The sequence below is a fragment of the Orycteropus afer genome, unplaced genomic scaffold, assembly GCF_000298275.1.
Source record: "Orycteropus afer afer isolate SDZICR_OR568_19922 unplaced genomic scaffold, OryAfe1.0 scaffold00057, whole genome shotgun sequence".
NCBI classification, from domain to species: Eukaryota; Metazoa; Chordata; class Mammalia; order Tubulidentata; family Orycteropodidae; genus Orycteropus; species Orycteropus afer.
In genome coordinates, this window is record NW_006921644.1 from 8,680,054 (window position 1) to 8,701,377 (window position 21,324).

The 21,324-nt window shown below is 45.4% G+C and overlaps 1 protein-coding gene across 1 annotated transcript in view; it reads left to right on the plus strand.

The window, feature by feature from the left end:
• The first annotated feature begins 136 nt into the window (after nucleotides 1-136).
• The window catches only part of ATP2C2 (ATPase secretory pathway Ca2+ transporting 2), a 73,131-nt gene continuing 51,943 nt past the window's right edge, over nucleotides 137-21,324 (plus strand). The window contains exon 1 of the mRNA XM_007939207.1: nucleotides 137-232. Within this exon, the coding sequence (XP_007937398.1) occupies nucleotides 137-232 (96 nt within the window). The remainder of the gene's footprint in view (nucleotides 233-21,324) is intronic.

Consider the following 21,324-nt stretch of genomic DNA (forward strand, 5'->3'; position numbering starts at 1 on the left):
CGGGGCCTCACCTGCGCCGGCAGGTAGGCAGCTACCTGGTAACGCGGGCCTGGCCCTGGAGGCTTGGGCAAGCGCAGCCAGCCCGGGCCTCGCCAGGGACCGAGGGGCGCCGGACGCGGGGCCTCGGCCGCTCACCATGGAGGGCCGACGCTTCTCCAAGTTGCTGCAGAAACTCACGTCCCGCGCAGGCCACCAGTACGTGCCGCTGGAGAGCGGCGAGTTGGAAGCCCTGGTGAGTCGGGGCGGCTGGGCTCGGGGCGCGCGACCTGTCCCCCTACACACACCCACCGCTCCCCCAGGACCCCAGCTGCGCAGTGGAGGTTGTCGTCCCCACCTCGCCCTCCCCGCGGCTCCAGAAAGAAGTCCTTCTTCTTAGCGCTTTTCTTCCGGGCGGGACGCTTTAGAATTTTACTTTCCCGCGACGGCCCATTTTGCGGATGAGAAAGTGAGGCCCGGAAGAGATTGAGTAGGACCCTTAGGGTCTCACCGCTAATGCACGACCTAGCTGGGGAATGAACTCTGGTTTCGTTGACTCCAGAGAATTTAACTCCAGGGAATTGGACCTACGTTTATCTGTCTCCAGACTCAGGCTCCTGGGTGGATTTTTAAAAGTGACTTGGATTGAAAAGAAACAAAAACAAAAAGGCAGTGCGCCAACGCATTACCAACAGGTGTAGCCGTAAGGGCAGCAGAGGGGCTCCCAGCCTTGCACTTTGTAAACGCTCTCTGACTTGCTTGTTGTCTTGGGGACCTCCAGGGGACCCTTAGAGTAAACCCACAGGGGTGAGGGCAGGGGAGTTGATGGGCTGACTAACTGACAAAGCCCTTGGGTAGCGCCCTTCTGTTACTCTGTTCAAAGCCGGGGATGGCTGGTGACCCCCACAGCACCTTGGCCTCGGCTTCCTCGGCAGAGCTCCTCGCTGGAGTTAAGAGCAGGGAAGCATTCCGTTCTGGCAAAGTATATCCAGGTGTGCTTCCCCCCCCCCCCTTTTAATCAGTCATTCCAAAAATTCCTGGAAATTCATAGGAATGACTACTCTGCTGTGACAGATTTTTGAAAATCTACACAACACAACATTGGTCAGTCCAATGTCCACACTTAGAATTCAGTGATGCTGGTGACATTTTCATGTAGTGCCACCATTAACTCCCTCCTCATCCAAATACTCCATCACCATTAGCATAAAGTCACTGACCCTGGAGTGGAAAGTCCCCTTTCCCCCTCCCTCCCACTCCTGGCAACCACTGATGAGCTCTGGTTTCCATCCCTTTACTGGTTTCACTTCAGTGAGATCACACGGTACTTGTCCTGTGACCAACTGACGCCGGTCAGCATGTTTTCAGGTTCACCCGTGTTGCCGCCTGCCTGAGGACCTCATGTCTCTTTATGGCATGGTGGTATTCCACTGTGTGAATTACCCCATGTCATGTAACCATCACCTGTTGATGGACATGGTGGTGGTTTTCGTCTTTGGCTGCTGTGGAAAGTGCCCCAGCGCACACTGCTGCACGGTCTCTGTTCACATTCCCACCTTCCTTTCTCCGCCCACCCGGGACTGGGATCTCTGGGAGTTCTGTGTTCTGCTGTGGCCTCCTGACCGCTGAAGGGAAACCTCAAAGTCAAATTTATTTTTTAATGAAGAAGATCAGCTGAAACATGTTTGATGTCAAATTTTACATTTTTCTGCCAATGAATGGCAATAGTCAAAACGTTTTGCTTTGACACCTCTTAAGTATTTGTGCATTTTAAAAATCATATTTTATAAAGGGTGTTGGAGTGAGTATTCTGGTGTTAGGATGGGGAAAACTGCAGTGTCCTGTAATTAAACCAAAAAAAAAACCAAAAAAAAAACCTAACATATTGCCATCAAGTCAATTCCGACTCATAGGACCCTCTTTGGGTTTCCAAGGCAGTAAATCTTTACAGAAGTAGATTGCCCAACCTTCCTTCCACAGAGTAGCTGTTGGGTTTGAACTGCCAACCTTCTGGTTAACTGTGAAATGCCTTAGGCACTACGCCACCAGAGCTCCTCGTCATCTAAGTGGCACTCTTGGATTCTCCCTCTGAAGTTGAAGTGTCAGGTGTTGAACATCGAGGGGCTGGACGGAGATAATGTTGCCGTGATCCAGCATGCTGTCTTATTCTGAGTTGTGTGCTGTTCAGGTAGTTTGAAGTTAATCTGCCAAGGCCTTTGCGGTGTTACTTTCCCGCCTCCACGCTTGGATTGTTGCAGCACGCTGGGTGACTTGCAGACACTCATGCTGTGTGATGGGTGATGGTCAGGCGTTTTAGGCTGTCCAGATAAGCTGAGTTCACAGTGATGCACATGAACGGAGAGCCTGGGGCTCTGTGGGTTTGATCACTGCCCCAAGGTGGACAGCACTCCCCAGAGCTTTCCAGAAGGGTCCTCCAGCGCTGGCCAGGGCTTCACATGGGGTGCTCACTGGGCTGTGGACCAGCACCTGGAGAGACTGAGTGTGTGTGACATGCATGGTGACCTGGCAGTTAGGAGTGGCAGTCTCCTACTCAGGCAGCCGGCACGGATGACCGTGAAGAAACAAGGTGCCCCGTCTCAAACAAGGTGCCCTGTCCCTAAGGCGCCTCGTGCAAACACAGGAAGTACACTACAGGGAAGCAGGGCAAGGATGAGGGAAGGGGCCAGCTGGGGCCCCGCCACCTGCTTCCTCACAGGGCCACCACGGCCCCAGCAGCTCCTCTGCTTTTAGATGTGCATCCTCCAATTTGGTCCCTTTCCCTCAGGAAAGGAGCCTTGGTGACACCATGGTTAAACACTAGCTGCTAACCACAAGGTCGGTGGTTTGAATCCACTAGCCACTCCATGGTAGAAAGATACAGCAGTCTGCTTCCATAAAGATTAACAGCCTTGGAAACCCTATGAGGCAGTTCTACTCTGTCCTGTAAGGTCTCTATGAGTCAGAATCGACTCAATGACAGTTGTTTTTTTTTTTTTTTTTTTCTCTCAAGAAAGTTTTGGAACAAGGCACTGTTGCTTCTGAGGACTGTTTCCACAATAGCCCCTGACCCTTTCCTATGAGAGGGTCATTTATATGTATGCAAAGTCCACCACACTCATGGTGGCTTCTTACCCTCCCAATATCCTTGTTGTATTTACCGGGACTGTAATGCTCATCACACTGATTGAGAACCTGCTGTGTCTTCCCTCGGTCCTCTTAGCACCCAGGTGAAAACTGTTCCTGTGGCAGTCTGCTAGATGAGGATGTTCAGGTGGTGAGGTGAAGACTCAGGCGGGCAGATTTCCTTCCTTCCTCCACCAGTATTTACCGAGGGTTGACTGCTGAGCACTGGGGACACAGCTGTTTGCAAAAGAGTGGGGGAAGGGCAGGCGTCAGTAGCCAGCGTGTTTCAGATGCAGTGGTCCGATGCTGTGGAGAGAAGTAACGCAGAGTGACTGGGCTGGGGAAGAGGGTGAGACATGGGGCCTGGAAGACCCAGAGCTACTTGGCGTGGAGGCTGGATTTGAACACAGCTCCCACTAGCCCTAAGACAGCACACTTCACTCCCACTGTAATGACAGGAAGGTGTTTGAGAGCCCCCTGCCCCATGTGAATTTCCTAGGGCTTCAGTAACAAATGACCACCAACTGCCTGACTTAAGTGCTTCAAGACTAAATTATTTTCCACTTTGAATTTTTTGTTGAAATCATGTGTTTTCAGTAATGGAGGGCATTTTGAATAAAATGAAAAAAAAAGTTTGAGGTGATATTGATACAATTAGTGGGCTATCTGTGTCCCACAGGTCACTGGGGTTGGAGGAATAAGGCCCATTTCTTCAGATTCACAGCTAGAGAAGCCCCCACCAGATGGCAGCATGCACTAGGAGTGGGATAGGTGGTTCCCACTAAACCCCAGTGTTGGAAAATATAGATGGGCACTGTATGATGGGTCATGAAAGGGTTAAAACAACAGAAATTCACTCTCTGTTCTGGTTCCCTGGTGCTGCTCTGACAAGAATATATACCGCACATGGGATGGCTTGAACAAATAGGAGTTTATTCTTTTACAGTTTGGGAGGCTAGAAGTCTGAGTTCAAAGTGCCAGGCTCTAGGTTTGAAAACCCCTCGACCTTGGGCTCCAGCTCTGCCTCTTGCTCCCGGCCCACTGGAGCTAGAGGTGTTTCTTCACTCAGACAGCTGCTGAGGCTAACAAGCTCAAGGTCGACAAGTAAAAAGGCACAGTCCTGATGTTACCAAACCACATGGCAGGCCATTAATTTCAGTACATTGTAAGTCCCAAGGTCAGCAGAGCGTGGCAGGCTGCTGAACAATGACATGGCTACATGCAGGGTCCAAGCGTGCCGTAGGCTAGAGACTATCCCCAAGGCTTCTCCTTCTATACAGGAAGCAGACCACGTCCCAAAGGCAGCTACTCAGCTGCTTGTGGTACATCCCACCATGGAGATGATTGCCAGTCTCATCATGAGGAATAACTACCACCAACTGCCTAGCCACTCAACCAGGCCCAGCCAAGTTGACACACAAACTGAACTACCACACTCCGGCACAGTTGTGGAAGACGGCAGTTGGAAATCACGGTGTGGGCAGGTCCACACTCCCTGTGAAGCAGGACTTGGAAAAAGAATCGCCCACTCGACAGCACATAACAACAACAACAACAACAGGGATGTGGTTAAAACGCAGCTTCTGGTCCCATGCATCTGGGGTGGAAAGGAAGATTCTCAGCAGGGGGTCGACTGGAATGGACCTGTGGGCTCGGCCTTGGCTTGTAGCTGCATCTCTCAAATCTCAGTGTCTGCTGTCAGTGGCACTTGTCCCTGTGTCTCTGCGTGTTTGATAAGGGTGTCTGTCAGTAGCTGGCTTTAGGGCCCACCTGGCCCAGTATAGTTGTTGTTGTTATGTGCCGTCGAGTCGGATCCGACTCACAGCGACCCCTCCTTGGGTTTCTGAGGCAGTATCACTATGGAAGTGATTGCCCCATCTTCCTTCCAAGGAGTGGCTGGTGGGTTTGAACTGCCAGCCTTCTGGTTAGCAGTCAAGTGCCTTAGGCACTATGCTACCAGAGCTCCTCCCAGTATAGTATCACCTTGTAATCACACCTGCAGAGCCCCCGTTTCCAAATTCAGTCACACTCACAGCTCCTAGGAGGGTTGGGCCCAGCACATCTTTTTAGGCAACCCAGTCCCACTGAAGCATACCACCTCCTTAATTTAATTACTGAAAATAGTTTCTCTGCTGCCCTGAAAGTCAGGAGAGCACTGGACCAGAAATTCCTGCTTGCCCGTGACGAGGCATCGGCGCAGGAAGTGTTCTCACTGGGGCCAGTCCTGCTCCGCCCTGGGCCACCTTCCTGGCAGGTGAACTGATGCAGCTCCCTGGGACTCCCGAGTGCAGGGCTGAGTCCCCACGGATCATGCAGTGGCCGTCCGTTCGTTCAGTCAGGATTCACTGAGCCCTGTCCTAGACCAGGCTGGTGTTGCTCACCAGGGATGTGGTGGTGAAAAGATGTTGACACCCCTGTCCTGATGGGACCCCACCCTGTGGACAGATGAGCCCCGAACTGCCACCTACAGTGGATTGTTTAATGGCAGGTGTGTAAGGGCTGAGAGGAAGAAGGCAGGTTGAAGTGAATGGGTGTGGCAAAGATGAGTCTGCAGGCTGACGGCAGGGTGGGTGGAGTGATCTAGGCAGATGGCGGTGAGGCTTGGGGTGCAGGAGGAGAGATGCACCCCGCAGAGCCCCAAGATGCCCTCACAGACACTGAGCTTTATGCCTAGGGCAACTGGGAGCCACTGCAGTCAGGGCCCAACCACTGTTCATTTGTTCACAGATCTGCTGAGAGTCGGGGGAGTGGTGAGCACAACAGACGCAATCAGATTTGTGTTTTCAGGAGATTGCATTTTGGTTGTGGGAAAAGAATGGACAGCAGGGAGTTCTGAAGCTGGCAGTGCACATGCACACAGAAGCATACAAGCCTGAGGCTTGCACACACATGCAGAGAAACCTGGGGCTTGCACACACGTGCACACACACCTAAGACTCACGCATGCACACAAACCTGAGGTTCACACACACATGCAGAGAACCTGGGGCTTGCACACACACATACACATGTGCACATACACCTAAGACTCATGCATGCACACAAAGTTGAGGCTCACGCGTGTGCATGCAAACATGGGCTTGCACACACACATGCATGTACAGACCTGAGGCACATGCAGTCATAAAAATCTGAGGCTTACACATGCACATGCATAAATCTGAGGCTTGCACACACACACACACACATCCAAGGCTTGCTCACAATCATAAATCTGTGGTTTGCACACACATGCACATGAACCTGAGGTACATGCACACTCAGACCCAAGGCTTGCACACACATGTACCCACACACACATTAATCTGAGGCACACACTCAACCTTGTACATGCACACATACATATATGAGGACCTGGAACGAGAGATGTCATTGTGTCGGATGCGTGGTCTCCTAGTTCAAAAAGTAGGGAAAAATTTTTACCTATCTTCATGGTCTCTCTCCCTAAACCTGTCATGGTCCTTTTATTTGCCATTTAATGTGAAAGCTAGATGCTGAATAAGGAAGACCAAAGAAGAATTGATGCATTTGAATTACGGTGCCAGCGAAGAATACTGAATGTACCATGGACTTCGAGAAGAATAAATGAATCTGGCTTGGAGGAAGTACAACCAGAATGCTCCTTAGGAGTGGGGGTGGCCAGACTTCATCTCTCGTACTTTGGACGTGTTGTCAGGAGGGACCGGACCCTGGAGGAGGACATCCTGCTTGGTAAAGTGGAGGGGCAACGCTAAGGGGGAAGACCTGCAAGGAAATGGTTCTCCAGCGGCTGTGACGATGGCTGTGAGCAGAGCACTGACTGCAGGTGACGCAGGACCAGGCGGTTCCCTTCTGTTGCACACGGGGTCACTGTGGCCAAAACCAATTGGACAGCAACTAACAACAACAACAGATTTAGTGTTGCAGGGCCTCAAGCAGGGGGAGATTCATGGGCCCCAGCCAGGGCTGGAAGGGGGCAGTGGTCACTGTCAGAGGTCACCTGGACAGCACAAGCTCAAAGATGAAATTAGTGAGAATTTCAGGATGGTGACAACAGTACAGCAAACCCCAAGCGTGGGCTGGTGTGACTGTACCGGTTATAGGCCCATGAAGCTGGTGGTGCTCAGGGATCCTTGTGGGAGAGAAGAATGAAACTGACATCAGTTCTGTGGTGGTAAATGTTCTGGAGCAAGGTCCTGGATCAGCCTAGACCTGCTGGCTATTCAGTGGCCTTGGGTCCTAGCATTCTTGCTCTCCAAGGCACTTCATGTGACAGGGATGAGAAGAGTGACACCTGAGTGAGGGTCTTGTGTGGTGTAGAGAGCTGGCTAATACACTCGACTGCTAACCAAAAAGAGTTTGAGCCCCCCCCCCCCCAAGGTGCCTTGGAAGAAAGACCTGATCATTTACTTCTGAGAAATCAGCTACGGAGACTCTTCTACTCACGTGTGTGAGTCGGAAGCGCCTGGCTGTGTCTCATGGAAGATTTCTGGGTAGGAGGGCTGGGGGCTTCCATCCAGGCCACCCACTCACCCCCGTCTACAGAGGGTCAGACACCCAGCTGTGTTGGCAACGAATGCGAGTCCTGGAGCTGGGGAGGCAGCCTGCCCTGGCTTTGGTGATTTTTTTTTAATAATTGAGGCTGGACACTTGATCTCCTTCATTCCTGTCGAGGCCACGGCTGTTTGGAACAAATTCTCTTATCTTCATCTTAACAGCTGAGGAGGTAGGGGCTGGGAGGCAGGCGTTTTGCCCGGGGCCACACGTACCCCTAGTCAACTGAAGGGTCCACTACTATCCTTGTTCTGGTGGCACAGTGCCTAAGGCATTTGCCTGCCGACCAGAAGTCTGGCGGTTCAAACCCAAGCTACTCTGCAGAAGGAAGATGGGGCAGTCTGCTTCCATAAAGAGTTATGTCTCAGAAACTCAATAGGGGTCGCTATGGGTCAGAACAGACTCTATGGCAGTGGGTTGGGCTTTTTTTTTCTTTCCTTTCCACTGCTGCTTCGTGAGGCTGAGCTGAGGAGTCTGTAATCTGTTCCTGATATTTCTTGCTGGTGAGGGTTTGTGTCCTTTGTAATATCATATATTTATTATATTAAAAAGTGGGAAATGTATCCTGCTCCTTGTAGGAAATGGGCCCTTGCAGGGTGTTGTCCTTGGGGGCTGTGGGCCACAAGGAGACGCAATGGCATTTTCTGATGGGGTGACAGACCCTGTGGGTGTGGTGTTTGTTACTCCACCCCTTGCTCCAGATCCTGACAGACAGGAAGGGATGGTGCTTTGGGGGTGGTGCCAACTTCCCAGCTGCCCACCCTGTTGGTAGGTCTTCTGCGTTGACTTGTGTCCCCTCTGAGGTTTATGTTGAAGTCCTCGTCCTGGTACCTGTGAACGTGACCTTGTCTGGAACTTGGTGTTGTCGTAGGCCATTGAGTTGATCCCAGCTTGTAGCGATGCCATGTGACAGGGCAGAACCGCCTCATAGACTTTTGTAGGCGGCCATCTTTATGGAAGCAGATCACAGCTCGTTTTTCCAGCAAAGCCACTGGTGGGATCTGGCTGCCAACCTTTTGGTTAGCGGCAAATACTTAACCATTGCATCACCAGAGCTCTTTCTTTGGAAACAGGGTTGTTGAAGATGTTATCAGTTAGCATGAAGTGACTCTGGATGGGGTGGGCCCTGCTTCTGTGTGAGTCATGTGCTTACAAAAGAGGCCGAGAGACATGAGGGGAGGGTGATGGCCATGTGATAACGGAGTGATGTGGCAGCTGCAAGCCATGGAGCGCCCAGGGCACCAGGAACCAGGGGGACAAGGAGGGGTCCTCCCGCTGACACAGCCCTGCCTGCCCCCGAGGTGGGACTTCAGTGCCCACAACTGTGAGGCAGAACGTTGCAGTTCTGAGAAGGTGCCCAGTGCATGGTGTTTCGTGAAGGCAGGTGGGGACACTACAACCGGAGGCTGAACACCTGTTGCGGGGCTCCACCCAAAGCTCAAATACGTGACAGGAAGACATGCTCAAGAGTCATGGTTCCAGAGTCCTGGGAGAAAGGGGCCTGGAAACTTCTGTGCAAAGGCAGGAACAGCACAGACTCTTCTTGGTTTCAGACCTTGGAACCAGGCGGCCATGGTAGTTAGGTCTCATTATTTTACAGCTGGCCCCCAGGACCACCTCACGGACCTCTCAGGGTCCCCTCTCTGTTTCAGCTCCCAGCAAGACTGCATTTGAGGGTTCTTATGGGTAAGGAGCTCTGGTGGTATAGTGGGTAAGACATTTGGCTGCTAATGACAAGGGTGGCAGTTGAAACCACCAGCTGCTCTGTGGGAGGAAGATGAGGCTATCTACTTCTGTAAAGATTTACAGCCTTGGAAACCCAGTGGGAATCCTAATGAGTTGGAATCGACTGAGAGGCAGAGGGTTGGGTTTTTCTGGTTTGTGGGTAGGGAAAGGAACCCTGGTGGCACAGAGGATAAAGTGCTTGACTGCTAACCAAAAGGCTGACACTTTGAACCCACCAGCCACTCTGCAGGAGAAAGATGAGGCAGTCTGCTTCTGTAAAGGTTAACAAAAAAAAAAAAAGAACTCACTGCCAATGAGTCACATCTGACTCACAGTGACCCCTCGTTGGGTTTCCGAGGTGGTATCAGATTGCCCAGTCTTCCTTCTGACGAGTGGCTAGTGGGTTTGAGCCGCCAGCCTTCTGGTTACAGCTTGGAAACCCTGTGGGGGAAGTTCTCCTCCAGGGCAGCAGATTTCAGTGGCTTTGTGGTTATGGGGACGGGACATTGGCCTGGGGGTGAGAAGACCACTCTGAACCAGGAGAGCTTGGTTTAGGGCTTGGATTGGGGTCAGCTGCCCAGAGTCTGCAATACCTAGAATTCTATATTCTGAAAGTTGATAGAATTGGATCACACGGTCCATACTCTGTTTGGAGGAGGGGTCCTGGCCTTTGGCACGAGTCGTGAGCTTCGTGTGTGGGGGTGTGCATCCGAAGCTAGAGAGCTGCCCTTCGTGGCTGTGTTGTCTCTCGCCTGCTTCCAGCACCTTCTGTGTATTCACTCAACAGTGCATAGACACTTGCGTGGTTTCCAGTTGGGGGCTGTGGTAACTAATGCTGGCATGAAAAGGTGTGTGCAAGTCGTTGTGTGCAGATTCAGTCCTTCTCTCTCAGGTAAGTGCCCGAGAGCGGAAAGCCTGCGTCGAATGGTCATTGCTGTTAGGTGCTGCCCAGTGAGTTCCAGTTCAGTGGCCCCATGTGCCGCAGAGCAAAACGCTGCCCGGTCCTGCACCTTCCTCACGGCTGCTGCCACGTGCGAGCCCTTGGTTGCACCGCTGTGTCCGCCTGTCTGGTTGGGGGTCGTCTAACTAATACTCTAGTTTACCAAGCACAATGTCCTTCTCCAGGGACCGGACCCTTCTGAGAACACGTCCAAAGTATGAGTGATGAACTCTAGTCATTCCTGTTTCTAAGGAGCTTTCTGGCTGTACTTCTTCCAAGACGGATGTGTTTGTTTTTCTGGTAGTGCATGGTAATTTAATGTTCATGTAGACTATGTCATATGGTAGGTTTATGTTTAACTTTCTGTTGCATTTATCTTTTTATTTTTCCAGTGTTCCCTCCTCTCCCCTCCCACCTCTGGTGACCAACAAAGAAAGTTTCCTTCCATATAAAAACCTTTCCTTGACTTTGCAATAATGAACTAATACAGCGTTTGTCCTTCTGTGATGGACTTATTTCACTCAGCATAACATCCTCCAAGTTCATACATGTTATGGCATGTTTTGCAGATTCTACATTAGGGTTGCATAGTATTCCACTGTGTGCATGTAGCATAGTTTGCTTGTCCATTCTTCTGTTGATGGGCACATAGGTTGTTTCCATCTCTTTGCTATGTAAATAGTGCTGTGATCAACATGGGTGTGCATATATCTGTTCCTGTCCTGGCTCTCACTTCTTTAGGGTATATACCTAGTAATGGGATTGCTGGATTAAATGATATTTCTAATTCCAACATTTTAGAGGAATCACCGAACTGCTTTCCACAGTAGTTGTATCATTTGACAGTCCCACCAGCAGTGTATGACACTCCCAATCTCTCCACATCCTCGCCAGCATTTGTTATTTTCTGTCTTGTTGAACTTTGCTATTAGTGCTGGAGCGAGATGGTATCTCGTTGTTTTGATTTGCATCTCTCTAATGGTGAATGATCATGAACATTTCTTCATGTGTTTGTTGGCCACCTGGAAATTCCTCTTTGGTGAAGTGTCTGTCTATTCATGTCTTCTGCCCATTTTTGAATTGGATTGTTTTCCTTTTTGTTATTGAGGTGTTGGAGTTTTCTATAAATTTTAGAGATAAGTCCCTTGTTAGATACATCATTGCTGAATATTTTTCCCAATCTGTAGATTCTCTTTTGACTCTTTTGAAGAAGTCTTTGGAAGAACATAAAGATCAAATTTTTAAAAGGTCCCATTCGTCTAGTTTATCTTCTGCTGTTTGTGCATTTTGAGTTATGCTTGACAGTCTATTTATGCCACAGATGAGGGTTCCAAATTTGCCTCTATTTTTACCTTGATGAACTTTATAGTTTTAGATTTCACATTCAGTCTTTGACCCATCTGGAGTTAGTTTTTGTGTATGGTGTGAGGCACAGATCTTGTTTCATTTTTCTGCAAATGGATCTCCAGTTTTGCCAGCACCATTTGTTAAAGAGATCATCTCTTCCCCCTTTAATGGATTTCAGCCCTTTGTCAAAGATCAGCTGACATAGATCAGTGGATCTATTGCTGGGTTCTCAATTCTGTTCCACTGGTCTATGCATCTGTCATTGTACCAGCACAGGCAGTTTTGACTACTATGGCTGTATACTAGGTTTTGAGATCCGGCAGTGTGAGACCTCCTACTTTGTTCTTCTTCAATAGTGCTTTGCTTATCCGAGGTCTCTTTCCTTTGCATATAAAGTTAGTGATTGGTTTTTCCATATCCTTAAAAAATGTTGATGGGATCTGGATTGGGATTTCATTGAATGTATAGATTGCTTTGGGTAGAATTGATATTTTCACAATGTTCAATCTTCCTATCCACAAGCATGGTATGTTCTTCCATTTATGTAGATCTCTTATGGTTTCTTGAAGTAGTCTTTTGTAGTTTCCTTATTACGGGTCTTTTGTGTCCCTGGTAAGATTTATTCCCAAACACATATATATATATATATATATATATGGGTAGCTATTGTAACTGGTATTGATTTCCTTATTTCTTTTCATCAATCTCTTTGCTGGTGTGGAGGAATCCAACTGATTTTGGGATGTTGATCTTGTATTCTGCTACTATGCTAAATCTCTCAATTACTTCCAGATTTTCTGAGTCCCTTGGGTTTTCTATGTACAGGATCATATCATCAGAAAACAGGGATAATTTGACTTCTTCCTTGCCAATTTGGATGCCTTTGATTTCCCTTTATTGCCTTATTGCCCTGGCTAGCACTTCCAATACAATATTGAGTAGAAGTGGTCTGGTTCCTGTTCACAAGGGGAATGGTTTCAGTCTCTCTCCATTGAGAATAACGTTGGCTGTTGGTTTTGCATATATGCCCTTTATTATGTTTAGGAATTTCACTTCTATTCCTGTTTTGCTGAGAGTTTTGATCAGCAATGGGTGATGGTTTTTATCAAACGCCTTTTGTACATCAATTGATATGATCATGTGGGTCTTTTCCTTTGTTTCATTTATATGATGGATGGCGTTGATTGTTTTTCTAATGTTGAACTATCCTTGCATACCTGATATGAACCCTACTTGGTCATAATGTATTATTTTTTTGATAGGTTCTTGGAGTCTATTGGCTAGGATTTTGTTGAAGATTTTTGCATCTGTATTCATGAAGGATACTTGTCTGTAGTTTTCCTTTTGAGTGATGTCTTTACCTGGTTTTGGTATCAAGGTTATGCTTGCTTCTTAAAATGAATTAGGAAGGATTCCATCCTTTTCTGTGTTCTGGAATAGTTTGAGTAGGATTGGTACCAGTTCTTCTCTGAACATTCAGTAGAATTCTGCACTGAAACTGTCTAGATCAGGACTTTTTTTTATTGGTAATTTTCTTATGACCTGTTCAATTTCTTCTTTTGTCATGGGTCTGTTCAACTTTTCCACCTCACTCTGTGTTACTTTAGGTAAATAGTGTATTTCTAGAAATCTGTCCATTTCCTCTAGATTTTCAAATTTGTTGGAGTATAGTTCTTCATAGTATCCTGATATTACCCTTTTAGTTTCTTTTGGAGCTGTTGTGACATCACCCAATTCCTTTCTTATTTGTGTTACTTGTATTCTCTCCCTACTTTCCTTTGTTAAATTTGCCATTGGTTTGTCAATTTTATTAATCTTTTCAAAAAACTGTCTTTAGCCTTGTTGATTTTTTCTCTTCTGTATTTTCTGTTTCATTTATTTCTGCTCAAATCTTTTGTTTTTTTTTCTTGTGACTGTAGGCTTATTTTGCTTCTTTTTTTTTCTAATTGTTGGAGATGTTGGGTTAAGGTATTGATTTTGGCTCTTTCTTCTTTGATGTGTGCATTTATTGCTATAAATTGGCCTCTGATCACTGGTTTTGTTGTGTCCCAAAGATTTTGGTATGTTGTGTTTTCATTATTGTTTGATTCAAGGAATTTTCTAATTTCATTTTTTCTATTACCCAGTCATTTTCAAGGAGGGTGTTATTCAGTTTCCATGTGTTTTCTCTTTTTCCATTCATCTTGTTGATTTCTAATTTTATAACATTGTGATCTGAGAAGATGCTTTGCATTATTTCAGTATTTTTAATTTATTGAGGCTAGCTTTGTGGCCTGACATATGGTCTTTCCTGCAAAATATTCCATGTGCACTGGAAAAGAAAGTATATTGTGTTTTTGTTAGGTGAAGTGCTTTGTAGATGTCTATAAGGTCAAGTTTGTGGACTGTATTGTTTCATTCTTCTGCGTCTTTGTTGAGTTTCTTTCCAGTTCTATCTTTGATTGAAAGTGGTGTATTAAAGTCTCCTACTATGACTGTATAGCATAGTGCCTAAGGCACTTGACTGCTAACCAGAAAGCTGGTGGTTCTAACCCACCAGCCACTCCTCGGAAGGAAGATTGGGCAATCTAATTTCGTAGATACCACCTCAGAAACCCAAGGAGGGGTTGCTATGAGTTGGGTGTGACTCCACGGCACATAACAACAACACTATGACTGTAAGGAGGGGTCGCTATGAGTCAGATCTGACTCCACGGCAGTGCGTTGCATTGTTTTTATTATGACTGTGAAGTCATCTATTTGTCTTGTCAATTCTGTTAAAGTCTGATTTATGTATTTTAGGGCTCTTTCATTGGGTGCATAGATATTTATTATTGTTATGTCTTCTTGTTCCATTGATCCTTTAATCATTATATAATGTCCTTTCTTGTGGAGCTCTGGTGGCATAGTGCCCAAGGCATTGACTGCTAACTGGAAGGCTGGCGGTTCAAACCCAACAGCCACTCCTCGGAAGGAAGATTGGGCAATCTACTTCCGTAGAGGTACCACTTCGGAAACTCAAGGAGGGGTTGCTATGAGTCGGATCCTACTCAACAGGAGTGAGTTTGGTTTCCTTGTCTCTTATGGTGGTTTTTGTCTTAAAGTCAATTTTATCAGAAATTAATCTCACCATTCCTGCTCTCTTTTGGTTGCCATTTGCTTGATATACCTTTCTCCAACCTTTGATTTTTAGTCTATTTTTGTCTTTGTCTCTAAGGTGTGTCTCCTGTAGGCAGCATATTGACGGATTATGTTTTTATCCAGTCTGCAACTATCTGTCTATTGAATGGTACATTTAATCCATTGACATTCAATGTAATTATCAACAAGTATGAATTTGTCGGTGTCGTTTTGTTATGTGTTTCTTGGTGGTGTTCCTGGTTTCTTTGTTCCATATAATTTTCTCATTTTTTTTATGAATCGTGCTACCACCACCTTCATTGCTATTGTTTCAGTACTTGTTAAATATTGTACTTGTTCTCTTTTTCATTTTGATGTGAAGATTTGTCATTTTTCTTTGAGGTTACCCTGTGATTTATAATTTTCTTCCCAAGTTTAGAACAGTCCATTCTATCTTCCAATTGTCTTGACTTCCTCACCATTTAGAAGTTCTGTAACTACACAGTATTTTCCCTCTTTTTGGTTTGTAGTTGTCCTCATTTGCCAATTGATGTCTCTGGTTCCCTGTTTACAATCTTGTAAGCTTATTTTACTTTGGCTATGTCTATAGCTGAGTTGGTTTCTGGGTTATGTCATCACGTGTGTTAATGGTCAGTTGCTGTTGGCTGTTGTTGGTTCTCTGTCCAAAGAACTCCCCTTAGCATCTCTTGTAAGGTTGGTCTGATTTTAACAAATTTCCTTAATTTCTGTTTATCTGGAAATGTCCTAATTTCACCATCATATTTGAGGGTCAGTTTTTCCAGGTATATAATCCTTGTTTGGAATATTTTTTCTTTCAGGATTATATATATACATTCCCATTGCCTTCTGGCCTGCATGGTTTCTGCCGAGAAATGGGAGCTTCGTCTTATTGGTTGCACTTTCTAGGTAACTTTTCATTTTTCCTGTGCTGCTTCCAGGATTCTTTCTTTGTCTTTGGTTTTGGTGAGTTTGATGATGATAAGTCTTGGTGATTTTCTTTTGAGGTCTATCCTGTTGGACTTCTTGAATGGATATATTCTCATCTTTCATCATATCAGCAAATCATCACCAACAAATCTTCAACAATTTTCTCAGTGGTTTTATATGTCTCTTCCTGTTCTGAAATTCTGATTTGTTGTTGTTTGCCGTCGAGTCAGACACGATTCCTTTTGATGGTATCCCACATGAATCTTAGGCTTTTTTCATTTTGTTTTGATCTTTTTTTCTGATTGATCCTTTTCCAAAGAAATATTCAGGTATTTGTCTTCAGTCTCACTAATTCTGCCTTCCATTGATTCAGTTCTACTTCTTAGCCCATTCAATGTGTTACCTATTCCTGAAAATTTAGTATTAATCTTCTGGATTTCTATCTGTAGATATTGTATCTTTTCTGATTTTTCATTTCTTTTGTCATTTGTTCTTGTATTGTCTTCCAGAATTGTTCTAGGGTTTTCTCTGTGGTTGCCTCAGTTTTGTCAGTGTAATCCTTGATCTGTCTCTCAATCAGTTGAAGGTACCTAAATATAATTCTTTTGAATTCCTTATCGGGGAGTTCCAATGCTGCTGCTTCTTCAGGGATGTGTTCTGGGTATGTTTCTTGGTCCCTTGTTTCTCCTGCTTTATCTTGCTTCTTTGTGTGGACTGTGATGCTCTGTTGTCTCTGAGATATTGTGATGTTTTTGTGTTTATAATTAATCGGTGATTGTATGCTGGAGTGATTCACCCAAGAGTTTCATTTTCTTTGTTTTGTTTGGATGTTTTCTGAGTGAGCAGAGTACTGTGCACCTCTGTTCTCTAGTTGGCAGCATTTAGGCAGTCGTCAGCCTGTGGTATGTCTGTGCTGTCCTTGGCAAAAGGAGCCTATTCTTAGGTCTCTGGAATCTGAATGAGAATGCTGTCACTTTAAATATCCAAAATGGCAGCCCCTTGTAAACTTTCAAAATGGCTGCACCCTCCAGACAGTGAAAGTCCACAGCTCAGTTTGTCTCCTTCTTTGCTGTTTCCCTTTTTAGTCATCAGCCACCAGTGCAGTCATCCATGCAGCCCTTGGTGAGCAGGGCTGATTTTTAGGTTATTTTTCAGGTCCTAACACCACTTGGAAATATTCAGGCTTTCTGTGCTATTAGGATTGCTGACAGTCCACAGCTCTGTTTGTCTCCTTATTCACTGTTTTCATTCAGGTTCTTTGACTAGTTGGTGTTTAATCTACTGTATCCTTCTGTTCAAAGCTCAGGGCTCCAGGATTATGTTCTGTATCTCTGTCAGTTGGTTTCTCTTTTCTTTGTTGAAGAGGGTCTGTGTAGCTTGTCTGCCTATTCTGCCATCCAGGTTTATGTTTAACTTTGTAAGATTTTGCCAATCGCACCAGCACTGTGGGCATTCTAGTTGCCCCCACACTAGTGCTTGACACCATTAACTTTTTAAATTGTAGCCATTCTCTTGGGTGTACAGTGGTACTGCGTGGTGGTTTAACTTGCATTTCTCTGATGACTAGTGATAGTGCTATCTTCTTGTGTGGTTTTGGGCTAATTGTATATGTTTACTGGAGTAGGTGAAGGAGCCTAGGTGGTGCAGTGGTTAAGACATTTGGTTGTTAACCAGAAAGTCGGTGGTTTGAATCCACCAGCCGCCCTGTGGAAGAAGGATGAAGCAGTCTGCTTCTGTAAAGATTTACAACCTTGGAAACTCACTGGCGGTTACTATGATTGGGAATCAACACATTGGCAGTAAGTTTGGTTTGGTAATGGAGTTAGTTGTTCAAGTCTTTTGCCCATTTTTAATCAAGCTGTCTTCTGATGATGGATTTGTAAGAGTTTTTTGAATTCTGAATATAAGTCAGACACTCAAACACAGAGAGACAAACACATATGCACACATGCAAACACACACTCATGACATACACACATAGAAGTTTCTCCCATTCTCTGGCTTAGTTTTTTTCTTATCTTAATTGTAACTTTAGAAAAACAAAAGTTTTAAAATTTTTATGTAATGCTGTTTATTCTTTTATAACTATATATATATATTTTTTTTTTTTTTGCTCATGTTTCATGACTTTTGTGTCATTTCTAAGAGATCTCTGCCCATCTCGAGTCTTGTGCTCTGATATTGCCCAGGTGCTTTTAGAAGACATGGCCAGTTTGTCTTCCTGCCTCTGGAGAGCTTGTCTTGTGCGTGACACCCATAGCCGCAATTCAGCCTTATCTTCTGTTAACTTTTTTGTATTTGCCAAGTTGATAAGAATCTGTACTTCCATTCTTAACTGTCCTGACATATTTGTTAGCCATTTGTATTTGTATTTCCTCTTCAGAGTTATTGATTCGTGTCCATTCTTCTCAGAGTCTTCCAAATTTTTCTTGTTTATTTTCCTGAGTTCCTTATCCATGAAAGGACGTCAGCCCCTATCAGTACTATCTGTATAAAATATTTTACCAGTTTATTTGCTTTTTGATTTTGCTTCAGCTGTTTTTAGTTGTCCCCTCCCCCACTGTCTTTCAGTTGGAAAATGTGGGTTCACTGGCCACAGAATGTCAGGCACACTGTGGACTCTTCTCCTGTGTCCTCACTCTACCAGTGTAGAAATCTGTGTTTGCTGGCTGTCCCACGGACACTGTTTAGGGAACTCAGTCATGTGAACCAAGACTCACCAAGGAACAAATGTGTAAGCCTGGAGCCTGTTTTCACTGCCCATCTGTTTGTCACACTATGGTTGCTTATTGCTCTGATCCTTGAAACGCTGCCAGTGGTATTTCAAAGACCAGCAGCTGGGTCACTCACGGAGGACAGGCATCAGCAGAGCTTCCAGACTAAGGCAGACTAGAAAGGAAGACCTGGTGGTCTCTTTCTGAAAATGAACCAGTGACAACCTTTAGAATCACAACAAAACGTTGTCTGACACAGTGCTGGGAGATGAACCCCCGGGCTGAAAGACACTCACAATGTACAGTGGATGCAACAAAGGACGCGCGCAGCCCAGTGATCGTGAGCAGGGTGCAGAACTGAGCAGTGTTCATTCTGTTACGCGTGGGGTCTCCGTGAGCTGGAGTCAGCTCCGCAGCAACTAACAGAGCCCGTTTATTAAACTCCACGAGGACATGCCTGCCAAGCGAACTTGTTGATTGGTTAGTGTGGGAAAACAGTGTATCCCAGAGGGTTGCTGGGCAATGTTCATTCAGTATAAGAAGAGTGGATGCGATTTACAGAACTATTTGCCTTTTCAGTAGTTAACACATGTACGTGATATGGAACCCAAAGGGCACCCGTGGGCAAGGACACACACATAATGTCACCTCCTTCTCTGCCACTCCTTTTCCCCAGCTACTGGATGTGTCTCTAGTAACTGTCATTTCTTCTAGATCATTCCAGAAGGATTTTATGCATTTTGTTGTGTGCCTCAAGTTGATTCTGACATTTTGTTTTGATCTTTTTTTTCTGATTGATCCCTTTCCAAAGAAGTATTGAGGTATTTGTCTTCATTCTCACTAATTCTGTCTTCTGTTGATTTGATTCTACTCCTTTGCCCATTCAATGTGTTATCTATTCTTGAAAATTTAGTATTAATCCTCTGGACGTCTATCAGTAGATTTTGTATCATTTCTGATTTTTTGTTTATTTTGTCATTTTGTTCTTGCATTGTCTTCTGAAATTGTTCGTGTGACAGGGTAGAATTTCCCCATAGTGTTTTCCTGGCTGTCATCTTTACTGACACAGATCACCAGGTCTTTATTCCATCAAGCTGCTAGTAGATTCGAACCATCAACCTTTCAGTTAGAACATGAGCACTTTAACCACTGTGCCACCAGGGGTCCTTTTGACGCATTTTCTGTTGTTAGGTGCTCACAAGTCAGTTCTGACTCATAGTGACCGCACGTGCAACAGAATAAAACACTGCCCGGTCCTCTGCCATCCTCACAATTGTTGCTTTTTTTGGGCCGACTGTTGCAGCCACTGTGTCGATCCATCTTGCTGACAGTCTTCTTCTTCTTCACTGACCCTCTTTCTACTTTACCAAGCATCATGTCCTTCTCCAGGGACTGGTCTTTCATGATAACTTGGTCCAAAGTACATGTACCATCCTTGCTTCTTAGGGACATTCTGGCTGTACTTCTTCTAGGACAGATTTGTTCATTCTTCTGGCAGTCCATGGTATACTCACCATTCTTTGTCAGCACCATAATTGAAAGACATCAGTTCGTCTTCAGGCTTCCTTATTCGTCGTCCAACTTTTGCATGCATATGAGACAATTGAAAATACCGTGTCTTGGGTCAGGCACACTTTAGTCCTCAAAGTGTCACCCTTGCTTTTTAACACTTCAACAAGGTCTTTTGCAGCCAATTTGCCTAGTGCAATATGTCATCTGATTTATTGACTGCTGCATCCATGGGCATTGATTGTGGGTTCAAGTAAAATGAAAGCCATGACAACTTCAGTATTTTCTCCTTTTATCATAATGTGCTCATTCGTCCAGTTTTAAGGATTTCTGTGTCCTTTATGTTGAAGTATAATCCATATTGAAGGCTGTAGTCTTTGATCTTCACCAATAAATGTGTCAAGTCTTCTTGGCTTTCAGCAACCAAGGTTGTATGATCTGCATATCACAGGTCATTTATGATTCTTCCTCTGTCCTGATGCCACGATCTTCTTCACATAGCCCAGCTTCTCAGATGACTTATCCAGCATACAGGTTGAATACATATGGTGAAAGGATACAATCTGACATCTACCTCTCCAGATTTCAAACCATGCAGTGTCCCCTTGTTCTGTTCAAATGACTCCCTCTAGGTCTATTATGTACAGGGTCCACATGAGAATAATTAAGTGTTCTAGAATTTCCATTCTTTGCAGTGTTACCCATAATTTGTTGTGATCCACACAGCCAAATACCTTTGCTTAGTCAATAAAACACATGTAGACATCTTTCTGGTATTCCCTGCTTTCAGCCAAGATCCATCTAACATTAGCAGTGATATCCCTCATCTCATATCCTCTTCTGAAGCTGGCTTGAATTTCTGGCAGTTCCCTATAATGTACTGCTACAACCATTTTTACATTATCTTCCACAAAATTTTACTTGGATGTGATATTCATGCTACTGCTTTCATTCTGTTGGATCACCTTTTTGTGGGTAGGCACGAATATGGATGTCTTCCGTTTGGTTGGCCAGGTGGCTGTCTTCTGAATTTCTTGGCATAGACGAGTGAGTGAGTGCAGCATTGCATCCATTTATTGAAACATCTCAATTATTGTCCCCTCAGTTCCTAGCACCCTTTTCTTCACCATGCTTTCCTAGATCCATATTTTGTACATTACACATTCTGATTATGACAGATGGTTGCGGCTGTTTCTTCTCATTTCGGTGCATTTCCCATCCTACAAACATGTGTCCACGTTCTTGTCCCAACACTTATCTGTCAGTATGTCACACTGTGGTGGCTTGCGTGTTGCTGTGAGGCTGGAGGCTATGCCACCAGTATTTCAAATAGCAGCAGGATCACCCACAGTGGACAGGTTTCAGTGGAGCTTCCAGACTAAGACAGACTCGGAAGAAGGAAGGGGTAGT